The sequence below is a fragment of the Mastomys coucha genome, unplaced genomic scaffold (assembly GCF_008632895.1).
Source record: "Mastomys coucha isolate ucsf_1 unplaced genomic scaffold, UCSF_Mcou_1 pScaffold18, whole genome shotgun sequence".
Taxonomy (NCBI): Eukaryota; Metazoa; Chordata; class Mammalia; order Rodentia; family Muridae; genus Mastomys; species Mastomys coucha.
In genome coordinates, this window is record NW_022196900.1 from 14,540,050 (window position 1) to 14,552,784 (window position 12,735).

General features: G+C 40.1%; 1 protein-coding gene across 9 annotated transcripts in view; it reads left to right on the plus strand.

Moving 5' to 3' along the window:
- Positions 1-12,735, plus strand: part of Fktn (fukutin) — a 51,505-nt gene that overhangs the window by 19,683 nt on the left and 19,087 nt on the right. For 6 of the 9 annotated variants that reach the window (XM_031377423.1, XM_031377426.1, XM_031377425.1 and 3 more), the window contains 3 exons: positions 305-508; positions 5,176-5,453; positions 6,883-7,015. In XM_031377423.1, coding sequence (XP_031233283.1) covers positions 305-508; positions 5,176-5,453; positions 6,883-7,015 — 615 coding nt within the window. Of the gene's footprint in view, positions 1-304; positions 509-1,661; positions 1,688-3,010; positions 3,080-5,175; positions 5,454-6,882; positions 7,016-12,735 lie in introns of those variants that run through there. The other 3 variants (XM_031377430.1, XM_031377431.1, XM_031377429.1) reach the window with 3 other exon arrangements.

Here is a 12,735-nt window from a genome sequence, read left to right on the forward strand (position 1 = left end):
AACTTTGATTTAAAAAAAAATCATTTGTTTATTGCTTCTTTGTTTATGTCTGTAATTTTGAGACTACTGTAGCCTTGGTTGGCATGGAACTTTCTGTGTAGATCAGGCTTGCCTTTGACATTGTGATAGTCTCCTGCCTCTCCCTCTGGAATGCTGAGGTTGTAAGCAGTCATCACCATATTTGGCTTCTGTAGTGACAGAGCTGTTACCTAGTAAGTGTGAAGTCCAGGGTTCAGTTCCCAGTACTGGAAAAAAAATTCTATTGACTTAATGGTTTCATAGAGATTATTTTCCTCTGAAACAGCGTGCAGTTAAGAAATTTATTATGCTGACATCCAGCCAAAATGTGCCAGTGTTCCTTATTGACCCTTGGATTCTGGAATCAATTAATAAAAACTTTGAACAAGTGAAAAATACTTCTCAAGGCCCGGCTTCAGAATGCAGATTTTTCTGTGTTCCAAGAGAGTTTACTGCATTTGCACTGCAGTATCACCTGTGGAAGAATGAGGTGAGTGAGCTGTGGTGTATAAAACATCTACAGTTCTTTTTATAAATTGTGTTGGGAATATTTTCAGCTATAAGATAACTAGATATAATGTCTAGAGCAAAGTTAACATTAATTCTTTTCTGCTGGTGGTCTGCCCAGCCTTAGGCAAATGGAGCTGAAGAGGGATACAGGGTTGGATGAAGGACAAAAGACTGATGATCTCCGGCCTTTTAACTCTAACTCTACTGGTGGCTGGAATCTGATGGCTTCTGGAGAGTTAACAAAAACCACCAGCTTCTTTTCTCTTAATTCTCTGTGCTTTAGTTTACTTTATAAATTTCTGTGTTCTATTACATGCTGGAGACTTAACTCTTTCTCACTGTTCTGTGCTTAAATGAGTTCTGAAGACTTAACTCATGGTTCTATGCTAAAAACTTAACTCTTGGGGCTGAAGAGATGGCTCAGCAGTTAAAGAGCACCAACTGCTCTTCCAGAGGACTTGAGTTCAATTCCCAGCAACCCCATGGTGGCTCATAACCATCTGTAATGGAATTTGATGCTCTCCCCTGGCATGTCTGAAGATAGCGATAGTGTACTCACATACATAAAATAAATAAATCTTTTTAAAAAACCTTAACTCTTTATTACTATTCTGTGCTTAAATAAGCACTAAAGACTTTATGCTTAAATATATGCTGGTCTCTTACTCTATAATGCTCTTATTAATCGTGCTTAAGTAAATGCCAAATTCTGGCAAATTGACACATGCTCACATGCTGTTTAGCAGAAGGGGATTAAGTAAAGGATTAATTGCTAGAGTGCCTTTCTCTGGCTAGTCAGCCCTGAGCCCCTCCCCTCGCTGGCCAGGCAAGAGGCTCTCAGAGCTCATTAAGTCTTTGTGAACCAGAGAGGAAAGAAAAGGAAAAAAAGAAATTCATTTACATAGACAGTGCTCACAGAAATATATACACCCATACACACATACATTCTGGCTGGGCCCAACCACAAATGTTCATGCATACTTATACATAGACAAACAAATGTATAGATGTATGCATTTGGTGGATGGATGGATAGAGCATAACCCCCCCCCAAGCCAACACTTTATTTCTTTTCTCTTGTCTTTTTATAGATAAAAATTCTTAGAAAATTACCTCATAGAATGTTACACAAAAGAGGTGTCACAGAAGAATGTTGATAGTAAGTTCAAAGCAGTGTTTCATTCTGTAAACTCATTGTAAGTTCAAAGCAACAGTTTCACATGGCCTTGCCTTATCATAGTGCATACCTGTGGCTTCATCCTCAGATCTGACCTAGAATGAATGTTTTTCCTTGAACACACATCTTTCCCAAGCCTATTTCTCCATCTTTGTAGCAAAACAGTTAAAACCATCTCTTAAAACTTTCTTCCTAGAATCAAATCAGGAATTCTATAAAATTATTAACTCATCTAAATAGTATTAATTAATGAAAGTTAATTTTTATGTTCATCTATAGGAAATTTGCTCAATAGGGTGGGCTAATGCCCAGGAACCCTTAGGCTACGCTATAGTAACAGAAAAGATATATCTTCTACAAGAAGCAAGATGATTCTCTTGGGACCTTGCCTCTCAGAGCTCAGCCATCTTAGGGCATGCAAAAAGGTGGGCCACCTCCAGGACAACCATCTAGCCTGTCCTAGATGGCTCCTGACATTTTTCTATTAAGAGGTAAAATAATGGTGGCTCTTGATATTAATTTGCCTCTCTGCTGATACCAGGGCTGAAAGTTCTATCTTCATTTCCACCATTGTTCCAGCATAACCCATACTGGCATAGAAACATCATGCTCAAGACCAGAGAACGAGAGGCAGGAATGAGAATGTCAGCCTTTCGAAGGGAAACGTTTTCTCAGAAGCTTCTAATAAATTGCTGTTCAGATATTCTGTTGGGATATTCAGTCTTGACTATAAACATGACCTTGAAGAGGTCAACATGGATGTTCAGCATCTCCATTAGTATATAGACTGGCAAGCAAGGGTCTTATGCTGCATTTCCACTCTGTGTTGCAGAAGGTAATCTCAGTGTGGGATTTTGTCTACAACACTGTTCCTCCATTTTGTATGAACACAGTACTAGTTTGATATTCATGAAGTAGTTTTTAGTTGTTTCCAAAACTTGAACTTATATTTCTATCCTCCTTTGTGGTTTCAAGATGAAAGGCAGACAGAAATAAGGAGGAGAGGTACTTCTTTATTTCAGGTATCTGTCATCATTTTCATCCAGTGTAGATGTGTTCCCCCAAGGTTTACGTGTTGTAAACTTGATCCCTAGTGCAGAAGTATATAGGGTTATAAACCATTTAAGTGGTAGAGTCTGGTAGGAAGGAGATTAAGATAGCTTGAATCAGAAATATGAGCATCAATAGTCAGCCATCATGAGAAGTGCAGACATTCTACAGCTGATCTGATAAATCATGTTGATTCTGGTAGGTGGGACTCCTTCTGGAGTGGTAGTGTACTCTGGGACAGCGGTATATGCTGCAGATTCCTCCGTTGCCTCAAACTCAGTGTCAGAGATCTTGTCCCATGGTTCTGCCTAGGCAGTGATGCAGGTGAGAAACAGGTGAAGTGTGTTGACATACTTTTTTTCTCATTTTATATTCTGAAGATGTCTCAACCTATGGAAAAGTGACAATATGATATTTTAAACTTCATTTTTATTTTTAAGCAAAATAACACTGGTATTGAGTTCAAAAGGTCAGACCGTAAGGCAGACCTCAGTGAGCTAGGGTGCTCCTTGCCTCTCCGTCTCCCACTTACTGTGAGCCGGGGACCCAGTGCCTTTGGTCTTGTTTATTTTCTCATTCAAAAATGCTTATGTGTTAACTGGTCTCTCACTTAGATAAGGAGTTCCAGGAATTCTCATATGCATACATGTACCCTCCTATCATCACTCATTTTATAGCTACATGACAGTCAGTCTACCTTACCCTGAGTGACTACTCACTAACTAGCTTACCCTGCTCATAGAACTCTCCTTGATTTTTGGATTGGTGTTGTGACTGTACTCTGAGCCAAGCAGTTACCATCTTGGGGAGTTCAGCTGTGTTCTCTTGCAAACAGATCATTCCAGATGGCCTTGACTGTTCATGCCCTCATGGAGGGATAGAGAGGGTCTCCACAGCTCCCTAACACTGGCTTTATGCAACTCTGCCTTAATGGCCCAGGCGAAACCTCTGGGGAGGGGCTGCAGGACATAAATCATGAGGACATAAGCAGGCGGTCACTTGGCCACTTACAACACCAATGTTCTGACCTCAGCCTCTAAATGCCAGTTTATTGATATAGGAAATATTCCTTCACATTTCCAAAATGTCCCTTGAGTGCGGTACACTGCTACCTTAAAAGAAAGAAATATGCACTATAGTTATCAAGACTAATGCACTAGAGACCATGGAAGAAGCAAAGGTCAGCTAGGGACTGGAAAGATGGCCAGCAGGTCAGCTTGCTAGCTTTGATCCTCAGTATTTGTTTCTAAATTCTGCGGCAGTGAGATATACTTTCCTAAAGCTTTATGTTCCATGACTGTAGGCTAGACATAAATAATACCTTGCGGGTTGACCTCACATAGTTTCTGTGGGTATCAAAGGAGATAATCAGTGTGTGTGCACTTTGTACACTTTAATGCCTCTGTGAATTATTAGCTGTTTTAAAAGTTGACTTTAAATATGTTTCCTTACTTAAAATACTCATGCTGCTTCTTATATAGAGTAGATATCATATCCAAATGCAATTGTAAGAATATAAGTAAAAGTTCTCTGGAGATTTTATATTTCTAGTGAAATAAAAGATTTTTTTTTTTTTTTAAGAATCAGTTCTCTGTAGCTGAAGCTGGCTTCAAATTTATAATCTTTCTGTAAGGATTACAGTTCATAGGGCACCATACCTAGCCGATACTCATATGTGTGTGTGTGTGGTGTATGGGTGTGTACATGGGTATGTGTGTGGGTGTATGTGTGTGTGCGTGCATGCGTGCATGCGTGTGCTCAATTGAAACAGTTATATCAGCCATTTCTAGGAGGACTATTTCCCATCAGGCTTCCTGGTCCTCTGGCTTTTACAGTTTTTCAGACTCTGCTCCACAATGTTCCCTGAGCCATAGATGCTTGAGTTGTGATGAAGATATATCCTCTGGGTCAGCGGATACTCTTAATAATATTTAATCATCTACTAAAATCTACAAATAGGATAATCTTAATAAATAAGATTTAAATCTTAAGGTTTTGAAAAGCATGCATTGTCTTGCAGTGTGTTGGGATCAGCTTCCTGATGTTTGCATTGTGGTGTGGGTTCTCTTACAGCATTTTTAAAGTTGGAGGAGGTAACAATTGCTTTTCTGTTCCTGCTCCTAACATCTACTTCATAGAAATCAGTGAGAGAACGCTAAGTGAGCATTCTCATCCCATGGGAAGGAATTTGTATTAATTTTCAGAGTCCTTAGGGATAGTCTCCATTCTCCACAGCTTTCTTTTGCCACTTTAGTCTTTCAGCACTACCTTCTGTTCACTGCTCTCATTTTTTAAAAATGTTCTAGCAAAAAAGCAAATTAAGACAAAAATATGGCTTGCTTAATGGTGTAACAGTTGCTTTAGTTTTGCTACTAGTGTTTGGTTTTAACTATCTGTGCATGATCTTTGCCTTATGACAGGATGGCTGGTTTCAGATAGCTGAGAATATGGGGTTTCAATGCCTAAAGATCGAAAGCAAAGATCCTCGGCTAGATGGAATAGACTCACTTTCTGGAACGGAAATCCCTCTGCACTATGTCTGCAAGCTGGCCACTCATGCCATCCACCTGGTAGTCTTTCATGAGAGGAATGGCAACTACCTCTGGCATGGTCACCTACGACTCAAAGGACACATGGATAGGAAGTTTGTTCCTTTTCGAAAGTTACAGTTTGGTCGTTATCCTGGAGCCTTTGACAGGTAAATCTATAGCAATAAACAGTAATAAGTCAATAATATTATATTATATGTTTACATTTATATTTCTATATACATGTATGTATATGCACACACATTGAAGTATTATAACTCAGGGAAGTCTGATGCGATTCTGCAATAGTGTGGATGGGCCCTACAGTGCTGACTGTCTCAAGGCAAAAAAGACTAACAGGATAGAGGTGTGCTATGTTTGTGGATATATTTAAGATAGAATAATGGTACTAAGAATAGTAAGGAAAAGTTAGCCCCAAAGCAAGATAGAATGGACTCCTAGATGGGGATGGTGTAGAGGGAGCTCCTGAGTGGGGTACACAGGGAACTCCAGGGGAGCTGGCACTTTCAGTGTCTGTGAAGAAGGTAAGAACACAGTGTTGTAACCCATGATTTATGTCTTTATGTCTTACACATGCACTTGAGTGTGAGTGTATGTGTTATTTCCTTAATTTATTTCCAATATGGCCTGAGGTGGTGGCTCACATCTGTAAATCCTGGCCTTCGAGAATGTGAAGCAGGAGATTTGATGCTCCATCAAGCTGCAGGTGAGGCTGGGCTAAACAAGTTCCAGGCCAGCCTTGATGAAACCATAAGACATTGCCTACAGAAAAATAATGCTGTGTAGAATAGCATATCCTTAACTATCACAGTAATAAAAATACTGCTGACAAGAATGGGTACCTGAAGAGACTCATATAAAATTAGACCATAAATGTCAATTTTATAACCCAGAGTAGTACTTTTCTTTCTCTTTGGAAGTTATTAATAATGTTATAATATGTCTGATATACTAGAACTTGATGTAAATATAGCAGTGAATGTTTGTATTTTGCCTTCAACTTTATCATTTATAAGAATTTTCATAAAAAAGTCCTTTGGGGGCACTTTCAGAGAAGCACTGCTCACTGTTATACCATAGAACCATAAGGCACATTTATTCTTGTCTTCTTCCTAGTGTTTAGAACCACCCATGCGAGAAAGAGATGAAAGGTGGTCAAAACTGGAGAACTCAGAAATACCATTGGTCAAAATGTTTCCAGTTGTTGACATCTTAACTACTATTCATGTTTATGCATTTTTTCTTATTTTAAGAAAGTCATTTAGTTCTTCAACTATTAAAAGTTTACTTCAAAGTTTAGTTAATAACTTGTGAGTATAACGTGTACCAGTAGATAAAGCTGTCTGTATGCTTTATAGTTTGACGTAGAAGAATAGAAAGTTCCCAAGCAGTATTCACAGCAGGTGGGTTCCATATCTCTCCCATCAGTGAGGCTTCTGGGTTACAGGAATGCACTTGGAGTTTTTAACTGTAAGAACTATTTACTGAAGAGTTGCTAGTGTTTGCTGTTTTAAAAGGCTACCAGTGTTCTGAATTAAATCTTGATAGTAAATTTTCTTTATAACTTTTGTTTTTCAGGCCAGAGTTACAGCAAGTTACTGTTGATGGACTAGATATGCTTATTCCAAAAGACCCAGGGCACTTTCTGGAAGAAGTACCGCACTCCAGGTTTATTGAGTGCAGGTATAAAGAAGCTCGGGCGTTCCTTCAGGTCAGAAACAACCAAGAAGATGTATTTCTAAACTAAATTGGATTAGAGTACTATGCCTATTTTAGTTTTTAAGAGAAAATGAAGAGACTTCCTCAGAATAACTTAAAATGACTTGTTAAGTTGATCAGTTTTCATCCCACTGATTTTCTTTTATTTTAAACACTTAGCCGGGCAGTGGTGGCGCATACCTTTAATCCCAGCACTTGAGAGGCAGAGACAGGTAGATTTCTGAGTTCGAGGCCAGCCTGGTCTACAGAGTGAGTTCCAGGACAGCCAGGGCTACATAGAGAAACCCTGTCTCGAAAAACCAAAAATAAAAATAAAAAAATAAAATAAAGTTAAACACTAAACTTTATTTTCCCGAGTGCTGGAGATGTAGTCTAGTTGGTCGAGTGCTTGTCTACCATGCACAGGGCTTGAGTTTGCTTTCTATCATCACATGAATCAGGCATGGTAACAGGTGCCTGTAATCCCAGCACTTGGAAGATAGGGGCAGAGAATGAAGGAGACACTCCACCATGTGGTAAGTTTTGATGCAATCCTGGCCAACAGACCATATCTAAAAGAAACCTTGAATTCTGCTGGCTAGTAATGGCAGGTTTGTAACCGTAGCCAGCACTCAGCCAGGGATCTCAAGTTAAAATCAGCCCTGGGCTTCACACACACATATACATGCATGCAGGCAAACGTTTTTCTTCCCTGAATGGAGAATGACCACATACTTTTGTTTTATTTCATTAGATCCTGATAGGGTTAACACTGACTTACTCCACAGTCATGATAGCTTATTAACTATTTTAAAGGTACATTTTTTAAAGAAATACAAGTTGGTTTAAAATATAGCCACTGAAGAGGGCTCATGTGGATTTAGAAATACTTAAATAGGGATTTTTCTTTTGTCAAAGTTTGGCACTGAATATGAGTGTGTGTGTGTGTGTATGTGTGTATGTATGTGTGTGTGTATGTGTGTGTATGTGTGTGTGTATGTATGTGTATGTGTGTGTGCGTGTATGTGTGCGTGTGTGTGTATGTGTGTGTATGTGTGTGTGTGTATGTGCGTGTGAGTGTGTGTGTGCGTGTGTGTGTATGTGTGTGTGTATATGTGTGTGTATATGTGTGTGTGCATGTGAGTGTGTGTGTATGTGTGTGTGTGAGTGTGTGTGTATGTGTGTGTATATGTGTGTGTGTGTGTGTGGCAAAGTTCTATACGAAGACCAGCTGAGTTTTTAGTTTTTCCTCTGCTCTTCTGTGTAGGTTTCTCACTGTAGTGATAAAAAATGATTTTGATGGGTGTAAAAGTTCAACTGTAACAAGTTATATGAAAGCAGAAAGACAGTGAAAGCTGGCAGTTTGCCTGAGGATTTGGTACCCTAGTTCTTCTACTTGCCCTTTACCTTCTGGGGATTCTCTGCCTCTCCCTCAGAGATCCTCCTGCCTCTACTTCCGTAGTGCTGGGAATAAAGACGTGTCACCACGCTCAGCTCTGCAGTTCATTCCTTGAGTTCTTGCCCTGATTTCCCTTAGGCATGAGCTATGACTGATGAACTTAACCCTTTTCTCCCCGAAATTGCCTCTGATTATAGTGTTTATCATAGTAATAGAGAGCAAACCAGAGCACTTATGAGATAGTAAGTACTAACTCTTTTATTCCTGCCCAGGGTCCAAGACTCAAATACAAGGCTTCTCACATACTGTATACTGATACCCCAGATAGCCCAAGAGCTTCTTCTGGCTCTTCCTATTCTTCTGAATTTATTATTGTAGGGCTATCAAATTTACTGAGCTTCGTGGGAGAAGCTAGGGAGCAGCACGTGTGGATAGGCCTGCTGTGCAGACAAGTTCTGCCTCTACCACATAGTAATAAGAGGCAGGAGGGATGAATTCAGTGCTTCATGCTTTACAGGCATTGCCCTCTGCCCTAGCAGTTACCACCGTAAATTGTGAATGTCTCACATCCTCCTAATTTTGTGAGCTTCCTGGTAGCAGGTGCCTTATTTTATTCACGGCAGTCAGTTGCAACCATGTTATTAACAATGCCTGACTTGTTTTCACTGCTGCCCTTGAGTTGATACTGATGTGCAGTGACTAAAGAGCTTGGTCATGGTCATATCTTTATCCTCTTATGTGTTTCCTCCTTTGTGTCTTCTGTTAGAACCATGAGTAAGATACCAGGAGTGTACTCTTTCAAATTAAAGTTAATGTACACCCATTTGAACACTTGATGGCGCCAAACAGTCTTAAATGAAATGTACAGGCTGGTTGTAGAGATGAACTAAACCAATAAACCTAGTAAAGTATCCCCCTAGCTGTCTCATTGATTTTAATAGTGATGTTTTAAAAGCATTGTCTGATTTATATAACAGTTGCCAGTACAATACAAATAACACCTCTTTTTTTTCTGGCACATTTGAGAGTAAACTATAAACCAGTATCCCAAAGCCTCAAGTAGCTATACTGATTTCCTGTTTCTTTAATTTCCTGTAGTCTATGCTGGGTTCTCTACTAGCCTGGGTTAGTGCCCCCTACTTTCATGACTTTGGTCATTTTGGAGATTCCATGAGATATTTTGTAAACTGTCCCTCTGGTTTTTTCTCATGCTAAACAGCATGCTTGCTCTCCTCGTTGTGTCAGGAAGGGCCGCCTGATTGCCCTGTTACTGCTTCTTGCCTGACTTTTCCTAAGGAAGCATAAACAAATAGTGTTCACCCCAGACCGGGCACTAAGCAGACTGAAAACCGATTCCACTCAAGTCTAGCTTGGTGAGCCCTTAAGTTTGTTAAGGTTACTTCCTAGACCATGGGGGAGGAGTTCCAGGAGTCTGGATGTCTCACAATCAGCTGTATCACCATGCTCACCTCTGTGTGAGTAACACTTAGAAAAGTTGTGTACCCTGAAGTTCCACCCAGCACCAGCACCACCAGTCTCAGTGCCTAATATGACTGCCTTTCTAACCTAGGGGCAAGGCCTTGGGGATCTCCTGAGACCTTTAAGTGGAAATGCACAGAGGAAGGCCATAGAACACTGCCACTGTCACATCCCTCCTCTTACCTGCTTGCTTCAGTTTTGTGATGTTGCATTTTTCCCTTTGTAATTAGAAGCATTTGTTTGCAAGCTAATTTGTAACCATTTAAATATTACATTTCTTATCAAATTTATTATTGAGATAAGAGACTCATGGTTTCCAGTTTAATGAGTTACAGGCCCTTTTATCATTTATTTTAATCTTCAGATCATTCCATATTTGGTCAGTTAAAAACTCTTCCTGATAGCTTTTTATCTTCTAGCTTATCTCCATCTTTCTTCATTTTTAGTAAAATACAGATATTCTAGGCTCATCTTATGATTTTCCTATCCCAGCTCTGGGGTCAGCCATTTCTCATGAGTCCTTGTAGAAACTAAGATCTGGGGAGTAGGTAGTGTGCCCATTGTTCTTGGGTTTTGCTGTATACAGCTTCTCTCACTTAATAGAAAGATTATGCATATGTCTGTATATATTTACTTCTGTATCTATTTGATGAAATCTGTAAATTCAAATCATTATCTCTAGCCTGATTAAGTTATAAGAGCTAGCTAAACAACATTGAATAACCTACCAGGGGACTGGAGAAAACTGTTAGTCCATCTGTTAGCAGCCATTCACTGCCTATAGCTCTTCATCTAGAGACTAGGGCCTTATGAGATTTCTCCCATCTCCCATCTGGTACTGTCATTGTTGAGGTGACCATATTGTTAGGTTTGGGGGTTGTGTTGTCTATAGAGGATGCTGTCTCATGGTAGACAGTATGACCTTTTCACTATGAGTCCTTCTGCCCCACTTCCATAGATTCAAGGATGGGGTTGTACATGTATTGACTGAGACAGGCACCCCATGTTCAGTTGTTCTCTGCATTTTGGCCAACTGTGACTTTCTATGGTGGTCTCCGTCTGATGAAGAAAGCTTCTCTGATGAGGGGTGAGAGCTATGCTTACTGTGGCTGCAAGGATAAATACTGGTATTCAGAGTTCGGTAGAAATTATACTGCCTTAGGAAAGGGGCAGTAGTAGGTTCTCCTCTAGGTTCCATGACTTCTCTCCAGCCACTGGCCGGGTTTATAAAACCAGGCATGAGCTCCTTCCTACTGAGCAAGCCTTAAGTCCAATTAGGTGGATGTTGGTTCCTCCCGAGATGTAAGTGCCACTATTGACTCCTCGATGACATCTTGCTGTGCCGCTCATAGATGTGGTCTATAGGGTTTGCAGCTGAATAAGACTGTTAATTGCATTTGTACCTTCAGATACTAGGAGAGGCAGTCTTCAGGAGTAATGCTTCCAGGTCATCTCTAGCTTGATTCCTCTAAGTCCCGTGTATGAAGTGTGTAGTGTCTTCAGCAAGTGTGTCTAACCTTTATGTTGTGAAAGGAACCAAGGACAATGGCTTATATTGTTTGGGAGTTTCTTAGACTCCTCTGACCAACAGTTGGAAGAAAGGTTTCTCATATGGCAAGTGTTTTTTAACAGAGAGGAAAATTGTAGCTTCAGGATGCCACTTAACGCTGACTGTCACACTGGCTTAGCATATAGTCTACCTGGGAGCTGGGTGTGTAGACTTAGCTTTAGGCATTCCTTCTCATGACAAGCATAGGAACTTCCCAGTCCAGTCATGTGCTCTAAAAGAAGCAGTGGCTCAGGAAAGGAATATTTCATTTCAAGAGATTCTTTATAGTTTGCTAATCCATAAGAACAATTCACCTGCAAGGAGCGCCCCTTCATAGGACACTGTTCTTGAAGAGAGCCATTTAGTGGTTCCATTCCTTATTGTCCCAGTGACATCACTGTAAGCTATATCTCTCCTGCTTTCTTGTAAAGGAACACAAGTTATTTTAGGACATTGTCAGAATTAGTTACTTCCTTATTTAGCCTTCCAACAGTATTTGCTGCTTACCTACTCTGCACCACACAACGTTCCAGTGGGGAGAAATGCAGTGCCTGCTTTCCTTTTCTCAGCCTCACTGAAGAAACTGAGACAAAACCAACAATTATAACTAAAATAAGAATTACTATTTGGGGCTAGAGAGATAGCTCAGTGGTTAAAAGTGCTGGTTCTCTTCCAGAAGACCAGAGTTTGATTCCCAACACCCACATGGCAGTTCACTACCATCTATAACCTCATTCCCAAGAGATCTATTGTTCTCTTCTATCTTCCACGGCTATTAGGCATGTACATAGTGCACAGACATAAAAAAGTTTTTTAATTTTTTTAAAGAATTTAAAAGTATGTGTAAGTGGTAACTTGTAAGTTAACGGAGAAGCTGACTGATTTACTTGGCTTTGTGTGTTAGTAAATGGTCAGTAGAAACACTGGGAAAATAAACTCACCTGTCTTTAAGGAATACAGATATTTCTCAGAGGATGGAGCAAAAACATGATTTTCACTGTATTCAGAGTCAGAGGCATATTAAAAAAGAAAACAACATATAAGGTCATGTAGGCTAGAAAGGCCATGCCATATTGCTTTTGTCTGGGTGGTTACTTGATTTTGGGTTTGGAGGGGAGGGGTTGAGATAGGGTTTTTTGTGTAGCCCTGGCTGTACTGAAACTTACTTGCTCTGTAGACCACATTGGCCTTAAACTCAGAGAGATTCTCCTTCATCTGCCTCCAAAGAGCTGGAATTAGACAAATGGGACCTCATAAAGTTGCAAAGCTTCTGTAAGGCAAAAGACACTGTCAGTAGGACAAAACG